Raw genomic sequence first — 19,565 nt, 5'->3', positions numbered from 1 at the left:
TGAGTTAGCTGCGTCAGATTTTATAGACAGAGACTCAACCGTACAAACCAGCCGTAACTCGAGTCCTAAATAAAATCTGCATCGATAACAAGGGCTAGTTAGACCTTCGTAGAGTTAGGCTCACAGCTTCAATGTGAACACGAGTTATACTGTATCGTAAAGGTCACACATATTTTAGTCAGTTGCGTTTCTATTGGGACTACCGTTCACTTTCTTAATTCTGCGCGATTTATTTTTGCCATTGATGAATACTTTGTTTTCGCCCACTTAAAGCTAAAAAAGGCCATCAGAAATGCTACGTTTATCAATGAAGGCTGACGCCTCCAACGGCGTGCGGACTTTTAGAGCCTCAAATGCGAACTGACCCTCTAAGCGTATTCATATTTCGTATAGTTATTTTGATGGAAAACCCATCTATACGCCTACATGTTACATCGGTTATTCCACGCATCGAGATTTGCTGTTCCTTGTAAAATGGACTGCCGAAACGACCTAAATCAACCTACCACGCTGGCGCCGCTGTGGCAGTTATCGATGTTTAGGTAAATTGTTGCTGCTAGTATTGTACTGCTCAGCTGAGGCAGGATGGTCAACTTGTCTGCATCCTCATCGTTGGATAACTCCGAAAATTTTGAAGATGAATTTTGTATATCTGATGGACACTCGGAATGCAGACGAGGTACTTCATGAAACACACCCGTCGATGTACCTTCCAAGTTTCAGGTTCGTTGACCCTTTGCACTATTCAGAAGCATTTCTTCACGCTATTTTATGCACCCACCAGATTTCGATATTTTGTTGCAAAAGTTTTATGGGGTTAAGAATCAATTAAAAGTTAGCTTCGACTTGTTTGACTTTCCAGCTTTGGGGTGTTGAAAATTTAATGATTATTCGAAAACCGTCAGTAGATCGTAGATCACCCATTCTCAGTGGAATGACTTGTGACGCTGCCTGTGTCACTGATATGCGTCGACGGCCAGCGAATAAGCCTTTGATCCATCTTTGATGTCGATTTCTGATAGTTGTGACGCCCAGCTGCTCTCGGAACTTGACTTTCACCGTAATCAGAACGTATGCTTATATGAGTTTAATAATGAGGTAGTTCTATACGCAAAACTAGATAGATTCATTCAGTAATTTTATTCCGCAGTTAGTAAAGTTGTCTACATATATGCTTTTCGTCGAACTTCTAATTGAATGCAAACCGGTTCTAGTGGCAGATTTTTCGTCTGTGGGGAATCATGGCTGGTCAAATATATGTCAGTTTATCTCAGCGAACCAGTCGTGTTTGTAACTTATTTCACTGTGCCCTGCTACCAAAATATTTAATTAACTTACTAAATGAAAGAAAAACTTAAATAATTTCGATATTCTTCTGTGCCTTTGATGTCTGATAGGCTTTGGGTGCTGAACGTATGAAATTTAAAGGATCTACTTATAGTGCAGCTAATTTTCTTTTCTGTTAATCGTCATTACTCATGTCCAGTAATGGTAGTCGTAGATACGATGCGGCTGTGTGTGTTGCGGCCAGCCGCTTATCACTGTGGCCCACCAAGTTTCAAAACCATCAAAATCAAGCTGAACAACTGACAAGCGCAAACAAATGTTTTTATCTAATAAATATGAGTAGAATAAGATGGAGCCTAATCTAAAAAACTGCGCCTGGTGTTGTATTGGGTGCGCCAGCTATCGAATAGAGGTACACCTATAAGAGTTGGAAATACTTATTTGAGCCAGCGATTTCGGATTGAAATGTTTTACCGCTTTTCTCAATTGTGTGCTTGTCAAAAATATTGACTTCCAAATACTAAGTTCTAAATAGTTAAGAGTAAGGAAGATGCTGCGCTTCATACCTAGGCAAGATTGCTCGTTAGAAGAGATTCAAATAAGCCATAGAAGTGCCCAGAACGTACCAAACATTGCACAGTGAGCTGACTACTCTCACAAATGGGGCATCTGCAGCGTATGGCGATAGCAAACGCCTCTCGTCGTCCTTAGATTCACTTGTTTCAGTGAGAGCTTCAACTTAAGTCGAGTAAGGTGATTTTTTCAAGTCAAAGGTCCGTTACCGTAGCTATGTATACATCTGCGTGCTGATATGCTAAAGGCGGGCAGACGCATCTACAACGGCTTTGTTAGCTCCGCTTTGAACCCTCAACTACAAAATTAACCATACGAACAGCGTCGACCTGTTCCTGATATTGGCTATACGATGCGTCCACAAAAATAAACGATGGATGATCGCTTCGCAGTGAATTGCTAGGAGTCATTCTCGACGTCGCAAGGTCGACCGCCCTTTAGGAAACGCTTCCTTATTAAAAACCAGTACTCACGGCTGTAGCCCTTAACATTTGATTCCTATTTTGTCAGGTTTTACGATGGTGAAAGTTACCCCCACTTTCACTTACGTCAAAATGCATTACCGCCATTCCCCACATCTGATTGGCTCCAATGATGTATAAAAAGCACCCTATAATTTTCCGTTATATCAATAAGGAGTTTGCAGTTGGCCTGGAAGAACTTCTCTGACCAAGTAAAATCTTCGTGTGTAACTTAATGTACGGTATCCGTTTCCCTGTTCTACTGAATAGTAATTGAAATTCTGAGTAATTATAACTCTTAACATTCGACTGCACAACAAGCCATTGCGTCGGCTCTCGAAAATGCGATTTTGTAGTTCAGGTATATAATGATCGGCATCTGTATCTAGAGCGGGCACAGCATGTAGCGCCGTACTTGTAGTCTACAAGGTACAGGGAGAAAACGCAAGAAGAAACAACAATTTTCCGTCGACAAGGTCGAGGCCAAATACCGTTGTTGGATAAATAAGGGCCGATTGCGCCCGTTAATTAAAACACGTTAATAAATAACAGTACCCAATTAATAGAGATAAAAAGTCGTGGACGGTCGCAAAACTCGTTGCTTTATAAACAAATATACATAGGCGATTTTTCCTTGTACTTCACTGTTACTGCTACTACGAAATGAGTCCGTTCGTTATAGAACGTTAGAAATAATTAAGCAGCACCACCTTCCGGTTTATAAACGTTATAAATGAAGCGTGGATCTTCTATTGAGTATAGGCAGCACTAATTCACGAAGATTCGGATGAAAACGTAAATAATTGTCCATGCCCTCTGCTCATGCCGTGAATCTTTAGAACGAAGAGAATAGGTGCAATGTTATTGCGGCGTTGAGGAAGTGCACTGTGGAGAAACTGGCGATCTAGTCTAACCTATCATCATAGACACCATTATTAGCTAAGTATAAGGGAGTACTAATAAGTTGCAGTAGTTTCACTATCCAATGAAAAGGCTAAACGAAATAGTTCCCGACTAGAAGTTACCTAAGGAATATTCTTTAGCGGCAAAAAGTTAATTCCGTTTCAGCGAGCTAGTAATACTTTAATCAGATACTATTATAATATATTATAACAGTATGTCAAAGAGGGACAATATTGAGGATTCCGATAATTATGTGTAACTACAAAGTATAAGCCTAAAGACAAAAAATAGTAGTAAAGTCGCTCGTTAGAAATCCGTTAATCAGCGTAAAGATAATATTTTATATAATATCAGTAGACTTATTGATAAAACTATAAGTGGGTGGAAGTGTTTGCTAAACCGTTGGGCAAGCCTGATTATTACTTGGAACATAAATCACGCTAAATACTTTTTCACCCAGTGAATGCCTTTTTTCCGCAACATAACGGCTTGCAACGCGATGCGCAAAATGTTACTAGAAGAGGATCATCTATCGTTTCATCAACAAAGAAATCTACTTTATTCTATTCTAGCAAGGGTCATTGAAGTATCGTTTCAACTGATTAACTTCACTCTATTGAAGGGTCGACTTCTTGTAACGTCTGAAGGCGTGTGAGCTCACTTTTCGGGTCAGCGATCCTCTGCTGTGATCTACGTGCACGATCGATCTTGTAGTATGAAATTATACACGACAATTCTCAATTCAGACCCGAGTCCTACAGCCCGTCATGCAATTTTTTCAGCACAGCTAGCTACATGCTATAAACACATACACTAATTCCATTTACTCAATGGGCCCATCGTACATTTATAGACCTATCTCACTGCCTCTGTTGCTGACGATTCTGAGTCCATCAAGATTTTTCTGCTGTGCGAGCATTGGTAGCTACCTATCAACGTCACTTTTGCTAGACTTAACGGTTGCTATCCGTTATGCCTCACTAGAAAAAATTATCTACCGAGCCTTTGGTTATAACATAATCTGCCTTTTACTACGCGTTTCGAAAAAAACTTGTAGGTGACTCCTCGCTTGTTCCGATCACGATTCGGCAATACTCAGCGATTCCATTTAGATATATGTGACTATATAAAGGAGCCTTGTTAAAGCCACGACCCAATGGTGACATTTTTACGATGCCTTTGTGACCCTCTGACTTACTCATGCCGAACATTTACCTGACGAATTTGATAAACGCAGACACAGTAACAACAATAACAGCTCCGCCTAAGCTAAATTGTGCTTGAAAGCAAAAACTTTGGAAAATCAAAGCCAATTCCTACTCTGTTTTTATCTATTCGTGTTTATATATATGTATATACATATATATATATATATATATATATATATATATATATATATACAATCCCATTATCTTTCGTCGTCAATATTTCCATCACCTGCCTACCATCCAAGTGATATCAAACAAATAAAAAAGTATAATATTAAAATAACTGCTGCAACTAGAAATAACCTTAATAATAAAAAATCTAATAACAAATCCCACCTTACCGTCTTCGAGCGAATCATATGCTGTATCTATACCTAGCACTACCTACCATATTTTTATGGCCGAGTTGTTGCGCTTCAAAGCAGCTCTGCGTCTACGGGACCGACGGGAGGATTTTACAGCGGAAAATGCCAGGCAATCAAATCGCTTCGCGTATCGCCTCGTTACGCTAACTCGTTACTGCTCTCCGAAGACCTGCGTCGTCATTTTCAGCTCTCAGCAGCAGAAGCCTTTAAAGACAACTTCTGAAGCCGGGAGTAATAGCTCGCGTAAGTTGATGACGATTTTCTTACTTCGTGCACTATGGCGAACAACAAGTGGCAGGGGATGGGTCAATTAAATAAACGCGTCACCCGCTTGGTCGTGCATGAGCTCCACCACAAACTTTGCAGGAAACCGGATTTTCACAAGCCTGCCCCGGACGTGGAACAAATTTCGATATAAACTCATCGTATAAACTAAACGAGATCCGTGTAACCCATACGCGTGTTTTAAATAGTTTTATATAATCACTCTGATGTTGAGATATCCTGTACATGCGCAGTTCTTAATTAAGTGATTGGTTTCTATATATACATAATAATACATGACAACTGAACATGTGATCAACATGAAAGAAGGACAACTTCTTTCTGCATGATTACTATAATTAGAATATAATAGTTTATCGGCGGCTTTGAAGGCTAAGAAAGTGCCGTGCGACGCTTTTGAGTATTTTTCTATTTTTTTTTTTTATTGTGCTTTGTTTGTAAAACGGCGCGTATTCGCCATTTTGTATAGTAGCTTGTTAAGAATATGAACGAGCGAAAATTTAAAAAGGTACCGAAAGAAGTGGAGAAAAAAAAGACAAACAACAATAGCTACGATTAGTTATCGAAGTAAAACTGATGAAGTAAAACACTCAGTCGAAGCTTAGCGCCGTATATTGAAATAAAAACACATGTCGTTCGTTACATCATAAGGCATTGTTCAATCGTTATGTGAAACGGGTACAGTTTTAGACAGGCTTCAGTAAATCATATAATTATCACTGACAGCCGTTGCAGAATCATTTATTACTCTATTTCTTTTTCATCTCAGTGTTCTGCTCTGCGGGTCACAGTAACAGGTGAACTCTATATAGTAGAACTCTACTAATAGATGAACCCTCTAATTGATCTTCTGTTAGAACATGCTGTTAACAATTTATGTTATCCGACGCCACGACAAAATGAAAGGCTTATTTACCAGTGCAGCTCTCATAATTCTAACGTGGGCTCATCCAAATTATTCAGTCGTTTCGCCCTATGCCCATCAGTACGCCGGTACCACTGCGCAAGCCTTACCAAATAACGCATTATGTTAGGAAGTACGTACGGATAGCGGCACCTCATTTCAATCGGAACAGGACGATATTGTTGCTATTCTATTTCTTTTCTTAGGTTGGTTCCAGCTGGAACTTGAACAGCTATTTTTTTTCATATGGCAATATAACGTTCTCGCTTTTTGTGTTTGCATACAAGAAACATCGTTCCCTTCGAGTGGTAACAATGTTCGAATACCACAGATATCCAAAATAAGCCCTCAGATAACAGTAACTTGTGATTAGTCATCTCATTCAGACGACCTAGCGATAAGCAGGTCTGATGCATCCGACTCAGCAGCTGGCAAATCAGTAGAGACGGATCATATCGTCGTATACAATGCGCTTGCAAGATTTACTTCCTACCTTACTGTGTTTAAACTGACATGCGACTCTTGCAGTATACCTGGGCGGCTTATTTGGGTCAGCTTCTTAGTTTTCGCACTAAGGTCAGCGTGTCGATTTAGTCAATTCTCTGTTTAAATTAAATGTTTTTCCGCAAAGCTGACCGTTAACTTTTTGTGTTAGACCACATACACGCAGGTAACAGCGCTATGCTCAGAGCCTTCCACTGATTAAAAGAGTCGGCACTTATTATTCCGATTATCTTATATTTGAGGCTATGCAGCAGCGACCCATGAAAGGCATTTAGCAGGCAAGTATCCCTTACTACCCACCATAGCAGCTTGGAGCATCCAACCAACTGTTCAGGTTGTGCTACTGCCGCGCCAGAAACTCCTTTCAAAATATCCAAAGAGTTCATCTTTATCAAACATTCATCTTTATGATATATATATACACCACAGTTCATCAAAACATACGAGCCGCTGATTTAAATTTTTTGTTTTTATTTTCGTGGCATAGCATTTTTAATGAAATATAATAGACAAGATAGTCGAAGTTGTTGCACAGGTTAGTAACGCCAAGGGAGCCACAGTGGCTGATCTTGACATTTGCCCTCCCAGTATACTGAACAAATGTTTTCAAAATGAGTTCCATTATAGTTTAGCATCTTCGGTGTGTCATCGCTCCGTAGTGTGTCTGTGTGTTTTCGCTGGTGTCTGAAGGTCGCTGGAAGTTTTTGTTAGCGCCTCGTCACGGCGTACCGGTCACCGCCTTCTGCAATGTCGGCAATGTGGAGCAATACAGATACATCCGTTGTGATATCGATATCCATCCTCTGCAACATCAGACGTCAGCATAATTATCTAGTTGCCAGCATCATAAATAGTTTTTGCTTTTTATATTAAGCTAGCTAACGCGGTGGTCCTATTAGAGTATATGGGTAATAGTAGGTCCTATTAGTTTATAACTTGTATATGACTAGAAATATTCCTTAACAGATGCTCTACATTAGAAGAGTAATAATGATTTTATCAGTATTGACAGATAATCTGGACCTCTGTTTGACAGTACTAATGATGTTTATCCACCGTTACCTCCAGCGGAAATGATCTATAAGTTGACAGAATGCCTAACGGTGATACCAGACGTAAAGCGCGAAATGTAGAGGTTATGAACTAACTAGCTTGTATTAGACAATATAGGATATTCTACAACTACCCGTATATAGAATGCAACTAACCGTATCTACTTTTTAGTGACCCCCTAACATTTTTCAACATAAGCAGTAGCATACATACTACACATAACAGCATACCCATCATGTATCAATACAGATTTCGTAGGCCCCATATAATATGTTTCAACTCCCGCTGCGCGAACTTTGCCAGGCCGAAAAAAACACATCTATTTTAAGAACGACCTACAGTTTACTTCCTTCAAACTTCCCATAGATGTTTCCACTTAACGTAGAGCGCTTTACTTGAGTTTAACTGCAACTTATTTTTTTGTATTTATGCCGTTACTTTTTTATGGCCTTCTCTCAAACGACTAATTTAGTCCGCCCCACTAGAAATATTTAGATCTCTTAGAAAAGCACTTTTCCGGACAGGTCCTCGAGTTTACTATTACGCATTTATTTGCTATAGATTGAAAAAGTTAACAGGCGTATCTCTGTCTTGTCTGTAATTTCTGTCTAATGTGGCAGGTGCAAAAAGTCTACCCACTTAAGCTCTTGCAACGGCTGCTTTAACGACTGCGTGTTATATCACGTTTAGCATTGTTATATAGAAGGAAAGCTTACTTTCTTACTTAGCGAGCCATTGTTGCGGAATGGCTTGTTTTATTTATTGCAACTAGACTCTATACAAATCTTCATAGCGTATTTTATTTTTCTCAAACGTTTTCCAGTGTTTAAGACCGTTCCAGTCGGACCAGATGCAAAGCATGGTCCTTTTCAGGTTGAACCTAGCCTTAAGCATGGGCGTGTCTCCCGAAGCCATCGATTAATTTCTTCGTCGCACATTGAGTCCGAAGTACCATTTGTTATGACCTCGTAACAGTTTCACGTGGGCCACTAGCACTGTGACCGCATGTTGTTCGGTGCCGGACGTGATATTCGGGCCAACGAAAATTGGGCAAATTTTTTGCCTTCCAGGTTCAGAATTCGGCGTTTGAGCCTAGAAGATTCCTTTGAGCAGTAGCTCAGCTTTAAGAGTCCTGGTCGTACGCGGTACAAATATCCTCGGCTTATTCGGCAGCTTCTTAATAAGGCGAAATATAGGCATGCACCTTCGAAGCTTGGAGTTGAGGTAAAATTTCATTTGCAACACAAGGAACTGTTATACAACTGACTTACAAAGGGAGAAAGAGCTTTCGAATGACGCTCTGACTTCTTGCTTAACCATATATTTGGCATGGAGGATTGCCTTCTAAAAGTGGTATGACTAAGCCGGCAACGATAAAGTAGTGTATTAGTAGAATAGGGCCTCACAATGCTGGCACCTTCCACGTTAAGAAGAAGTTAAGAAATTCAATTAAGTGAAATAGTAAATTAGATTCCTAATTTACAACTAACTAACATACTATATAATAATTCTAACCCTAATAATAAAACAACATTAGCATTCAAATAGAACTTGATATTTACGTACACAGAGTTTATAAAGCATGCTTCGAGGCTAGAATCGCAAAGATGCCATATCTAATCGTCATCGTTCTGTACGGCTGAAATATCATGTAAGCAGCAGATGCTCATAAAAGACTTTTAAATCGGGAGACATAAAACACCAATGTGCCCTGCCACAATCGTGGCGTCTTAGCATGAACATGCATTTTTCAAAAATTGGCGGTTTCTAAAATAGGTGCGGAACCTTCAGAAAAAAAAGTTACTGACCTTGGAAAACAAGGACAAGAGCAATGCGGTTATGCTTGGACAAACCTGAGCGGATCGAACCTCTGGACCCGCTGACGCAAGCTCGTTTAACGGTCAAAGAGAAACGTTAAAAAAATTTCAAAAAAAAAAAAAAAAAAAAGAAATAGTCAAAGAAGAAAAATTAAATTGCTTCTTTCCAATGTAGCGTGTTTTCAAATCATCTCTATTAGGAAATATTGATCTCATATTGAAGAGCGTATTGTGGTCGACGTAATGTACGCTCATCTGGCTTGGTATCACAACAAAGAAAAGTTTTATCGGACGTCAGCAAAGTATCGACTTCTTAAATCTCGTCCGATCGAAGGTAACGTTCATTCGAGGCAGCGTTGAAACCAGCTGACCTTGTTTCAGCGCCTCATTCTAAATTCAGCCTAACTTCATTCGCATACCGTAACGCTTAAGGCGAGGGTCATTTTTTACGTTGTTATTATTATTACGACAATTACGATGTTAGGTAGTATAATGGCGAAAAAAAGGCGACATTTTTACAATGACATTTCAATAATGCTAATATAGAACACAAATCAAACTCTAGAACTCCGTAAAACTTCTTCTGGAAATAGCCCGATAGTTACGTGCAGTTTTAGTAGACAGAGTTAGAAGTTGAATAACCTTCAAGGGTCAAGTGCTCGTGTCCACATCACTAAATTATGTAAGATTAGCTCGACATATACGAAAAAATACTGTTGTTATGTATGTAATCTTTCTGTATAGTATCAGTGTATAACAGTTTACCTAACTTTACGTCTAGATCTTAAGCAGTAAACTGGCATGTATGCTAAGTTAAAGCCACAATGACCAGTACTATAGGATCACATAATCTACCCTTTACAAGTTTACACGAATCATCGCCTGGTGTTTCTATATATCTACGTGCAATGGTAAAGGAGTTATGAAATTGTATAGCTACCTAAAATAGATCATTGAATTACGCCGACGTTTGCTCAGGCCAATTTCGTTATGGATTTGATTTCTTAAAGTAGTGTTTCTCTAATGTTAAATAATTTCGATTACAGAATATGAGTACGAGTGTGAAGGGTAGCATTCGCCTCAGAAGAACCATGCGCGGCTCTAATCAACTACTCAATTTTATTTTCGGCGCTATTCCACCACATTTTCTACGTGTTAGATCTTCTAGACGAAGAAATAAATCCCTCAGAGCTAATGAATGATAATGGCGCCATGAGTCTGGTCTGAAGCGTGCAGCTAAGGCTAACGGCGGTTCTGTCAATAACGACTCACGCTAAGGTCTTCTAAATGTTTTTTTTTCGATTAGACTTATTTTTTGTCTGTGTATAAGAGATGTACCTGATATTCTGACAGGTCATCAGTCTTCTGATCAGTTTCAGGTGAGAACTGTAACCAGTTATAGGGTACAATACTAGAATCGCAAACTTCATAACAGTTTGTTTTAGCGACAGAACAGATGTTTTTAACAGAGAAGTACACAATCATAATACAGTAATAGTTGTTTAAGTTGAATAGTTCAAACCTTGCTGAAGTTAGTTGTGACTTCACCTATTGTGAGACATGCGTAAGCGGCGCATCCTTCTACGACGTCTGCACACACATCTTTTGTGTTTCATAAATGCCGTCGAGCATCAGAATTCGCCGCTGTAAAAGGCCTCAAAAACAGTGTTTTTTTGACTATTTCTACAACCCTGAATTGCTGTAAAGTTTGATTAAGGATGAAAACATTACTTGGCAAACGTTTAAGATATATACAATGTGTTTTTTTTTATTATTTAATAATTGGCTGTTAGTTAGCTAAATGTATCATTTGTTAACTTTTAACTGGTTTTTTTTTTCGTAAGTCCAGCGTAATGTGGCGCCCCGAGGATCTAAATCATGCTAATATAGCATCGCCTATCACCATGTATCCTATAGAAGAGTCGCAGAAAAAAATGTTAATAGTTCGTCGATTTTTTTTTTCGACAAAAATTGCCCCCCCGCGGAAAACCGCCCTTTCTTCCTCCGAGGAAGAAAACAACTAACTAATCCGTGTTTATGAAAATGTTAATTATTGCTGTTAATAGTGGATTGTTAGTACGCCAATTTTGAGATGGTTTCAGTACTTCACAGGATATGATTAATTGCTGGTCTGCCGACTTATACATATCTAGAACTTTTCTTGGCTTCGAATGTCCATTGCTTTTATTGACCACCACTTTAAACCCATCTCTCGTTCGCTTCGGCATTACAATGCAGAAAAACAAATTAGACCTGATTTTGCAGCATATTGCAAAAAGCATAACGCTATTTAAGTATCGCTCATCTAATCAGAAACCCATTTTTTAAACACAAACTAACATAATTAGGATAATTCGTAAAAAGTAATACGTATGTCGACAAAAATGCTCCCTGCGATTCAGACTTAAAAAAAGGGTCGCCCTAGTTTGTGATTTGAGGGAGCCAAGATCACCTAGAACTTTCCGCCATACCAATACGCTTGAGCCTGCTTGTTACTTTCAGTATAAATCTACCTACATCAAGAGACTACAATATCAATACAGGTGGCTAATAGTGGTATGTAACTGTGATAGGTTAGTCGGGAAATGTATTTTCTTGCTTATCCTAGGGGCACGTTATGGTCGAGGTTCGAAGTTGGGCATAGACATACTTTGTTTATTGCTGGAAGCCAGCCGTGCGACAGAATACCTAAAAGCGATACCGAATTTAAAACTCGAGACATAAGAGCCAATAGGGGCATGACAGGGACTGCGATGGTAATCGCGGAAGACTGTGACTCCCTCTTTGTTGGTTGACATTCTAAAACAGCTCAAAGAACGACTAAGCTTCAAGAACTATGAATTTTTGTTTTCAGCTATTACCCATCCGATAGTATAGTTTATAGTACTGGCAAACCATACAAGCCTTCTAATATTCGCTTCACATTGAGCCATCTTATTAATAGACTAAGATAGTTAGAAAGTTAAAAAACACGCAAATTGCGCCAATCACTAGAACAAACGCATCTATTGCTCTTTCTAATATGATGAAAAAAATAAAACCTAGATGTTATTATTAGGATCTAGTTTGGCTCGTGAGTAGCTTGAATTTCGTGTTCGTTTAATCGTATCATTCGTTATTAGGATACTATCGTAACTCGTCATTCGGTACTGGTGCACACTGTTTTCTTCTGTGCAAGCCTACGAGCTACTTTCAGAGTCGGGACATCTATAACCGGGGTCAGTAACTCACGTATGCATCGGACTTTTGTCATTTATTTATTTATATCGATTTGGCCATCTTTTGTAAGCAAGATAGTTTTGTTTTATCTTAGGGGTACGGTTTTGGGAAGCCGCCAAATGTTATTTCTGGCTTGAACCCATCAACATAGACTATGTATCGAATATATTTTGGAAGCGCTGCTTATTAAAATTACCTGCTTTAGCATCAGCTAGTCGCAGCTATTTTCATTCATAAAAGTTATGACGTTTAAAAGTTATTAAAAGTAAGCCAACAGTTTTTTCGACATTATTTCACGGCAAGTATGGGTTACATATATTGTCTAAGGTGGGATGTGCATGCGTCTCGACGTTCGACACGTGTCTCAAACATTTTTATCCACCGCTATGGTAGTTCAAGACTACCCGAACATGGGATGTTCGCGTCGTATCTTGTTTTGTCACCGCATCGATTCACGCAGACCGATCCCTCCCTTCGATTCAACAAACCTGCTGAAGACAAATTCATTTAATCATAAGAATTATTGTTTAGACATAGCCCGTTATGTGGTCGCCAAAACTTCACCAATCGGTCACACAAGACATCTTTGGGATCCTCAAAAACTAATAGTTAGGTCTTTTTCAATAAACACAAACATGACGTTAAATGTCGACGATAAATAGGCGGATGCTTCCGTTCTATTGAATGACCATATCTTAAATGAAGCTTTGCTGTGTCAGTCATGTTTGATACTAATCTTACAATTTGTCATAAATAGTTTCTCCATAAAAAGCTCTAATGCCGTAGATGAACATGAAAGCGATGCCAATCTAACCGGAATTAACTGAATTGAACCAACAAGTTCTCATTGATGCCATTCAATCTTGCTACACAAGTGTGTTGACTGAAATGTTCAATTTTACACGTATTAGAAGCTTCAATACTAGGCAGGACTTTCGTTGAGCACAATTTTGATGATTTATCTGTAGTACTCGACAAAGCAGTTACATAGCTTACCTCTAAATCGCATTTAGTCCTACCGTAGGCCGTAAGCCTCAGTAATAATCAATGGCCGGTTATTATCACACACCGCAATGTAGCGAGCGATTTGTCTATCCATCTTCAAAAAGCTTCACCTACATCCCCTAAAATTCCTACCTGGTAACGACCTTCAGCTGGCAGATTATCATTCGGCCATTTTCTGTTTATTTCGTCTACAACTGCCGCTAATGTTTTTCTGTCGCTTGCTTCACGTTTTGTTCAATTTGTTGTTCGCTAATGGCGGCCACTGCAGCACACGTATATCTGACCGCCATTGACGAAGTCCGTTCGGGACAGTCGCATGATCTACCCCCCTGGTCCTTCTAATACCTTGTCCCCGTTTCTACCTGCCCGCATCGATTTCTCATAATCATCATAATCATCATCATCATCATCATTGTTGTTGTTGTTATTGTGGGGGTTTGTGGCTCGTGTACCTACCGGATTTGCCCATTGCCACTTATTTTGCTTGTTGACTCGTTTTCGATATTTACCACAGACAGTCTGCGGCATCTATCCGGTTACATGTGTTATAATTGTAACCATCCGCCATTGTTGCTTCCGCGCTGGAATGGACGGATTATCGATTTCATGTCTCGTGCATCCTTCTTTCTGGCAGAGCTTCGCTTGGCGATGTTTTCTTCAGTGTTATCGCTGCCTGTTCACTGCGTACAGGTAACGGACTCTTCACTCGCGAAAGCCCATCGACATATGCCCGTGTGCGTATCTGCCTGCCTCCGGGTCTACGCGATGTGTTTTTGACCGTGAATGTCGCTGGAGAACTTTGCTAGTTCCCGCACCCCCTATTGCTAGCGGTCCGTTTCCCAAATATACACACGCACCGCACCACAAAGCAGAAGCGTACCGTTGCTGTCGTTCCCCATTTTTAGGAGAGACGATGCGGTGGCTTAAGGCTTCTTGTAACCATTGTGCGCATGTGAAAGTGCGGGTTTATGGTCTATGAGTGTGTCTGTGTGCATGTGTGTATGTGCGCGCGTGTGTGGGCGAGCGTGTGTGTGTGTGTGTGTGTTGTACCATGGAGCGGTAGGGGGAAGGCTTTGGTGGTGGTAAAGGGTAGAAGCTATATAAGCAGTGTAACGAGCTTCAACCCTTGTCGAGACCAGCGATTTACAACAACGGCTAGAAATCATGAAGTGCTTTGTGAGTTCTCTGCAAAAGTGTTGCTTCGAACACATTTGGACAAAAACGTTCTTTTATTGTTCTTTTTTTCTCAAAACTTGAATAGATTTTTAAGGATGGTACATATGGCGACCAATTATACATACAGGCGTACTTATATGTTTACTAGTGCATACATATGACGTGCCAGATGGATATAAACGTTTCGCGTTTGTTAATGCGTCAATCACTATGTATGAAATACTTCTATCTGATATGCTCGATGTGTTTTTGACGTTTGCTAAGAGCAAACACAGCTTGAATTAACTGAATGTACACTTGCTCATAATGATTAAGTAACACAGCTTACCCAAAGGTTTAATTTGTGGTGTTTCTCTGTTGCACATTGCATCGTAGGTGCTGGCCGCTGTTCTTCTAGTAGAAGTCGCCCGGGCCGGCTATACCCCGGGAGACAACTTTGATGAGAGTGACATTACAGTTGAACACGATATGGGAGATCACAGCGATGGATTCGGGGGTGGTCTCGGAGGAGGTGTTCACGAAGGGAGTGACCACGTTGGAAACGGATACGGTGGGAATGGTCAGAACGGGGGCGGTCACAGAGGAGGAGGCAATGGCGGTGGATACGGGACTAATTACGGTGGGGGTGGACCCCATGGCGGAGGATATGGCAGCGGAGGTGGTAATGGAGGGGGTGTTCAAGGTGGTGGCTTTCCAAATGGTAATGGAATGGGAGTTCAAGGGGGTAATTTTGGAAATGGTAACGGAGGGGGTATTCAAGGAGGTGGCTTTGCAAATGGTATTGGAATGGTTGTTCAAGGGGGTGGCTTTGCAAATGGTAATGGAATGGGTGTTCAAGGGGGTAACTTTGGCAATGGTAACGGAGGGGGTATTCAAGGGGGTGGCTTTGCAAATGGTAATGGAATGGGTGTTCAAGGGGGTGGCTTTGCAAATGGTAATGGAATGGTTGTTCAAGGGGGTGGCTTTGCAAATGGTAATGGAATGGGTGTTCAAGGGGGTAATTTTGGAAATGGCAATGGAGGGCATATTCAAGCGGGTGGCTTTGGGAACGGTAATGGAGGAGGTGCTCAAGGGGGTGGCTATGGAAATGGTCATGGAGGAGGTGTTCAAATGAGTGGCTTTGAAAATGGTATGGGAGGGGTCGTTCAAAGTGGTGGCCTTAACAATGGTCATGGAGGGGCTGTACAAGCGAATAGTTTTGGAAATCATCACGGAGGGGGTGTTCATAGCGGCAGTTTTAACAATGGTCATGGAGGGGGTGTACAAGGGCATAGTTTTGGAAATCATCATGGAGGGGGCATTCAAATGAGTGGCTTTGGCAATGGTATGGGAGGAGGTGTTCAAGGAGGCGGCTTTCCAAACGGTAATGGAATAGGTGTTCAAGGGGGTAATTTTGGAAATGGTAATAGAGGGGGTGTTCAGGGGGGTGGATTTGCAAATGGTAATGGAATGGGTGTTGGCAATGGTAATGAAGGGGGTGTTCAAGGGGGTAACTTTGGGAATGGTAATGGAGGGGGTGTTCAAGGGAATGGCTTTGGACATGGTAATGGAGGGGGTGTTCAAGGGAATGGCTTTGGAAACGGCAATGGAGGGAATGGTCATGGGAATGGTTTTGGAAATGGTAATGGGGGCAATGTTCAAGGGAATGGCTTTGGAAATAATAATGTAGGGGGTGCTCAAGGGGTTGGCTTTAGTGGTGGCCATGGTGGAAATTTCAAGGAGGGTACCGTCCTTATTGTGAAGGGCGGCGGGGGCGGTAGCGGCCACGGAGCCGGAGGTTCGTTCGCCGTTGCTGGACCTACTCACGTGATTAAGACCGTGCACCGAGTCCGTACAATTGACCTAGGTGGAAAGATTCTATCAAAAACCGGTGGATCAACAAGTCGTTCTCGCGGTAAGGTATGTACACGGACACAAACTATAGCTTTCAATGGCATAAAAGCGTTGTTCTTTCTTTTTTGTAAATTAAATTGCTTTTCTCATGTATCACCGTATATATTTATCCGGCATACATACCAATATTCGCTTTTGCACCCGTCGGTACTCCAATTAGGCGTACGTCGTCCAAGCTGTAAAGAAAGGAACGCTTCACTTAGTTTCTCAGCGACAGTTACCCAAACAGCAAACATTTGGCAGCAAAGGGAATGGCGGATGGGCTCCGGCAGCAACTCCTCAACAAAATATTAACGGTGGCAGAGGCTGGGAACAGCCTGCCCCCCCTCCTCAAAGGAACCTTGGTGGCGGAAGTTGGCAGCAAGGCCCAACTAAGGGTCAACAGTCCGGGGGTCAACAGACCAAGGTGAAACATTACAGCTGGGTGACTTTTATACATATTTAGTAGTACTGTAGTAGTAGTAGTAAAAATTCAGGTGAGACCGGGGAACGAAAGTTGACTGCGATAAACAAGGAAAACAACTAGATATATCTATTCGCTAGTGTTAAGTTATTATTATCTGTTGTGCAAAGTTAGCATGTACCTCAAGCAGGCAGGCTATAACTGAGAATGAACTGAACTTGAAGCCTTCCATCGAAAGTTATGAGAAATCAGTGAGAAACAATCAGCTGATGGAGACTTTCAACATTATGCGTTTTGATCAGCTGAAAAAAAGTACGTTTGTTCTCAGATTTTCGTCATCGAGGCCGTGAAACAAAATACAGGTCAGCATGCCCCTCAGCAATCTGCGGGCTCCTTTAAATCCTTTCATAATGGCAACTCAAACGGGTGGGCACCTGCTCCCCAAAGGACCTTTGGAGGTGGAAACCAAGGCTGGCAGCAAAGTCCCGCACTAATGCCCCAAAAAGGCCACGGAAATGGCAGAGGTGTTCAACAAACTAAGGTATTACCCTTACAAAAATCAGTATCTCACGCATAAAGCAGACAAGGACATGATGCCTGATAGTTGCCACGTCAAAAGATTGCAAAGGATCATTATGTCAAACAACTGATCCGTCAATAACCGTCTCATAGTATTTACAATTTGTACGGCAAAAATAGCAGAAAGTAAAAATGAATAGCTAGATGTATTTTTCATGTTCGCGACTACACTTTCCTCACTGCATCAGTTAATTAATGGTAAATGGAATTTAAACACATGTTTAAGTACACGTGACAAACAAACGGATATCGCATAGGTTTAAGTCGAAATATGCGCTACTGGGAGCAGTTTTTACCAATGGACTTATCAAATTCTTATCTCTTAGGTTATGCAAATGGTTGCTGGACCTGGGTGGCCGCAAGCTGTACAGGCCCCTCAAAGGAATCATGGTGGCTCATTGCAGCAGAGCAAGGTATAAGCGATAAGGCAAATGTTTCTTTCATCTCAATTTTCCATACCACTACTTGAATCGGTGTCTTGAATTTTGCATCCGGGTCTACCTTTATTAAGCATTAGTTCAGACAGCTGGCCTTCATCACGAAACAAAATGTGTCTACGCGTGGTTTCGAACAAATATGAGGTAATGATATGTGATCCAAGAGGCCTACTAGCACGTTATTGACGGTAATTAAACCGCACCACTAATCACAGCAGCCAGTCTGTAAGTATAAATAGGAACCTTTTTTTTCACATCATCCAGGTATACGTCGTCCAGGACATAAAGGAAGCGACAATACACCCCGCACCTGCGAACTCGTTCAATGGAGGCAATGGAGCACATAGAACCGCAGGCGGGAGCTGGGCGCCCAATGGCGGCGGGGGTGGTAGTTCTGGAGGATGGTAAGACTGAGGATTGTGTGAGATTATCAGTCGCCCCGTCCATCTAAACCTGTACCTTTAGCAGCTAAATGCACTACGAGCATAAACGTCACTCACCGGGACAACCTACATTTGCATTTAGACAGCAGCAGCTGCAACAAGAAGACGTACGAACTTGCCAGCCAAATAAAGACAGGTCACTCTCGCGTTTTACCCATGCTCATAATATGCTATGCACTATATACGCACAGAACTTTGGTAAAACGTACAGCTCCGATGAAACGTATAGCAACATTCATCAACGAGAATTAATGAAGATCATAGTTAGAAAAAACAGCTAGGCAACTGTAGGATTATTCATGCACCATTTTTGTATGCCTTCATTCACAACCACCATTTCCCACTGATGCCCAAATGTTTGCAATGATAAAATCATATCATCACCATACCTTTTATATATATATACTACAGTGGTTAAAAGGATCCTGTAGCGCTGTTGTAAATCTCTATCTTTATTCGCAGAAAGAACATCCCGGTCGCTCGATCGCTGCTTATTGTCTCAGAGTCATGTACAGATGAATATACATAAATACAAATACTCACACACGTACACACCTACGTACTCGACAAATGAATTTAAATGCTGAATAATCAAATCTAGCCAAGAAATAGCTTAATATAATGAATTTTCAATAAACAAAATCGAAGTATTACTAGTCGTCGTTGGGAAAATACTCCTTGTGTGTATTCTATTCCATTGAATGTGAACGAGAAGTCAAGTATTGATGAGACCTTGTATGTATTCTAGTTAGTATTATACCATTTATCGACTGCACATCTAACCTATTTGTCATCATTTTTATATTAAAGGATAATGATATTGTTTTGCAATGATAGGTGAACCTGTTTTGCTGCCTACGTATGGATATATCTATATATATAATATGGAATAGTCAAGCATCGTGATTTTAGGGTGATTGCGTCGACAATCAGTACACGATCCTCTGCTGCTACTGTTGCTGTTAGTGTTGTCGATCTTAGCCACCCCATGGAGACATCAAGAGGTCGTGGGTCAATGATGGCTTCGCTCATTGTAGTGTATGTGATGGC

At 40.9% G+C, this 19,565-nt stretch overlaps 1 protein-coding gene across 1 annotated transcript; it reads left to right on the top strand.

The window, feature by feature from the left end:
- Window positions 1-14,718: 14,718 nt before the first annotated feature.
- On the top strand, window positions 14,719-19,179 carry LOC111270399 (uncharacterized). The gene is made up of 6 exons (XM_022850604.2): window positions 14,719-14,760; window positions 15,136-16,659; window positions 16,814-17,059; window positions 17,385-17,597; window positions 17,962-18,048; window positions 18,337-19,179. The coding sequence occupies exons 1-6, from the start codon at window positions 14,749-14,751 to the stop codon at window positions 18,478-18,480; spliced, it is 2,226 nt and encodes a 741-aa protein (XP_022706339.2). The 5' UTR covers window positions 14,719-14,748; the 3' UTR covers window positions 18,481-19,179.
- The last annotated feature ends 386 nt before the right edge of the window (window positions 19,180-19,565 follow it).

This window comes from Varroa jacobsoni, unplaced genomic scaffold (genome assembly GCF_002532875.2).
Source record: "Varroa jacobsoni isolate VJ856 unplaced genomic scaffold, vjacob_1.0 scaffold_1469, whole genome shotgun sequence".
NCBI classification, from domain to species: Eukaryota; Metazoa; Arthropoda; class Arachnida; order Mesostigmata; family Varroidae; genus Varroa; species Varroa jacobsoni.
This window is presented reverse-complemented; position numbering and strand designations above follow the sequence as displayed.

Bases quoted from the DNA above. Each gene is read 5' to 3' on its own strand.
- LOC111270399 (XM_022850604.2), top strand. The intron at 16,660-16,813 runs GTATGTACACGG...TACTCCAATTAG, and splicing joins CAAGTCGTTCTCGCGGTAAG to GCGTACGTCGTCCAAGCTGT. The intron at 17,598-17,961 runs GTATTACCCTTA...CTTATCTCTTAG, and splicing joins GAGGTGTTCAACAAACTAAG to GTTATGCAAATGGTTGCTGG.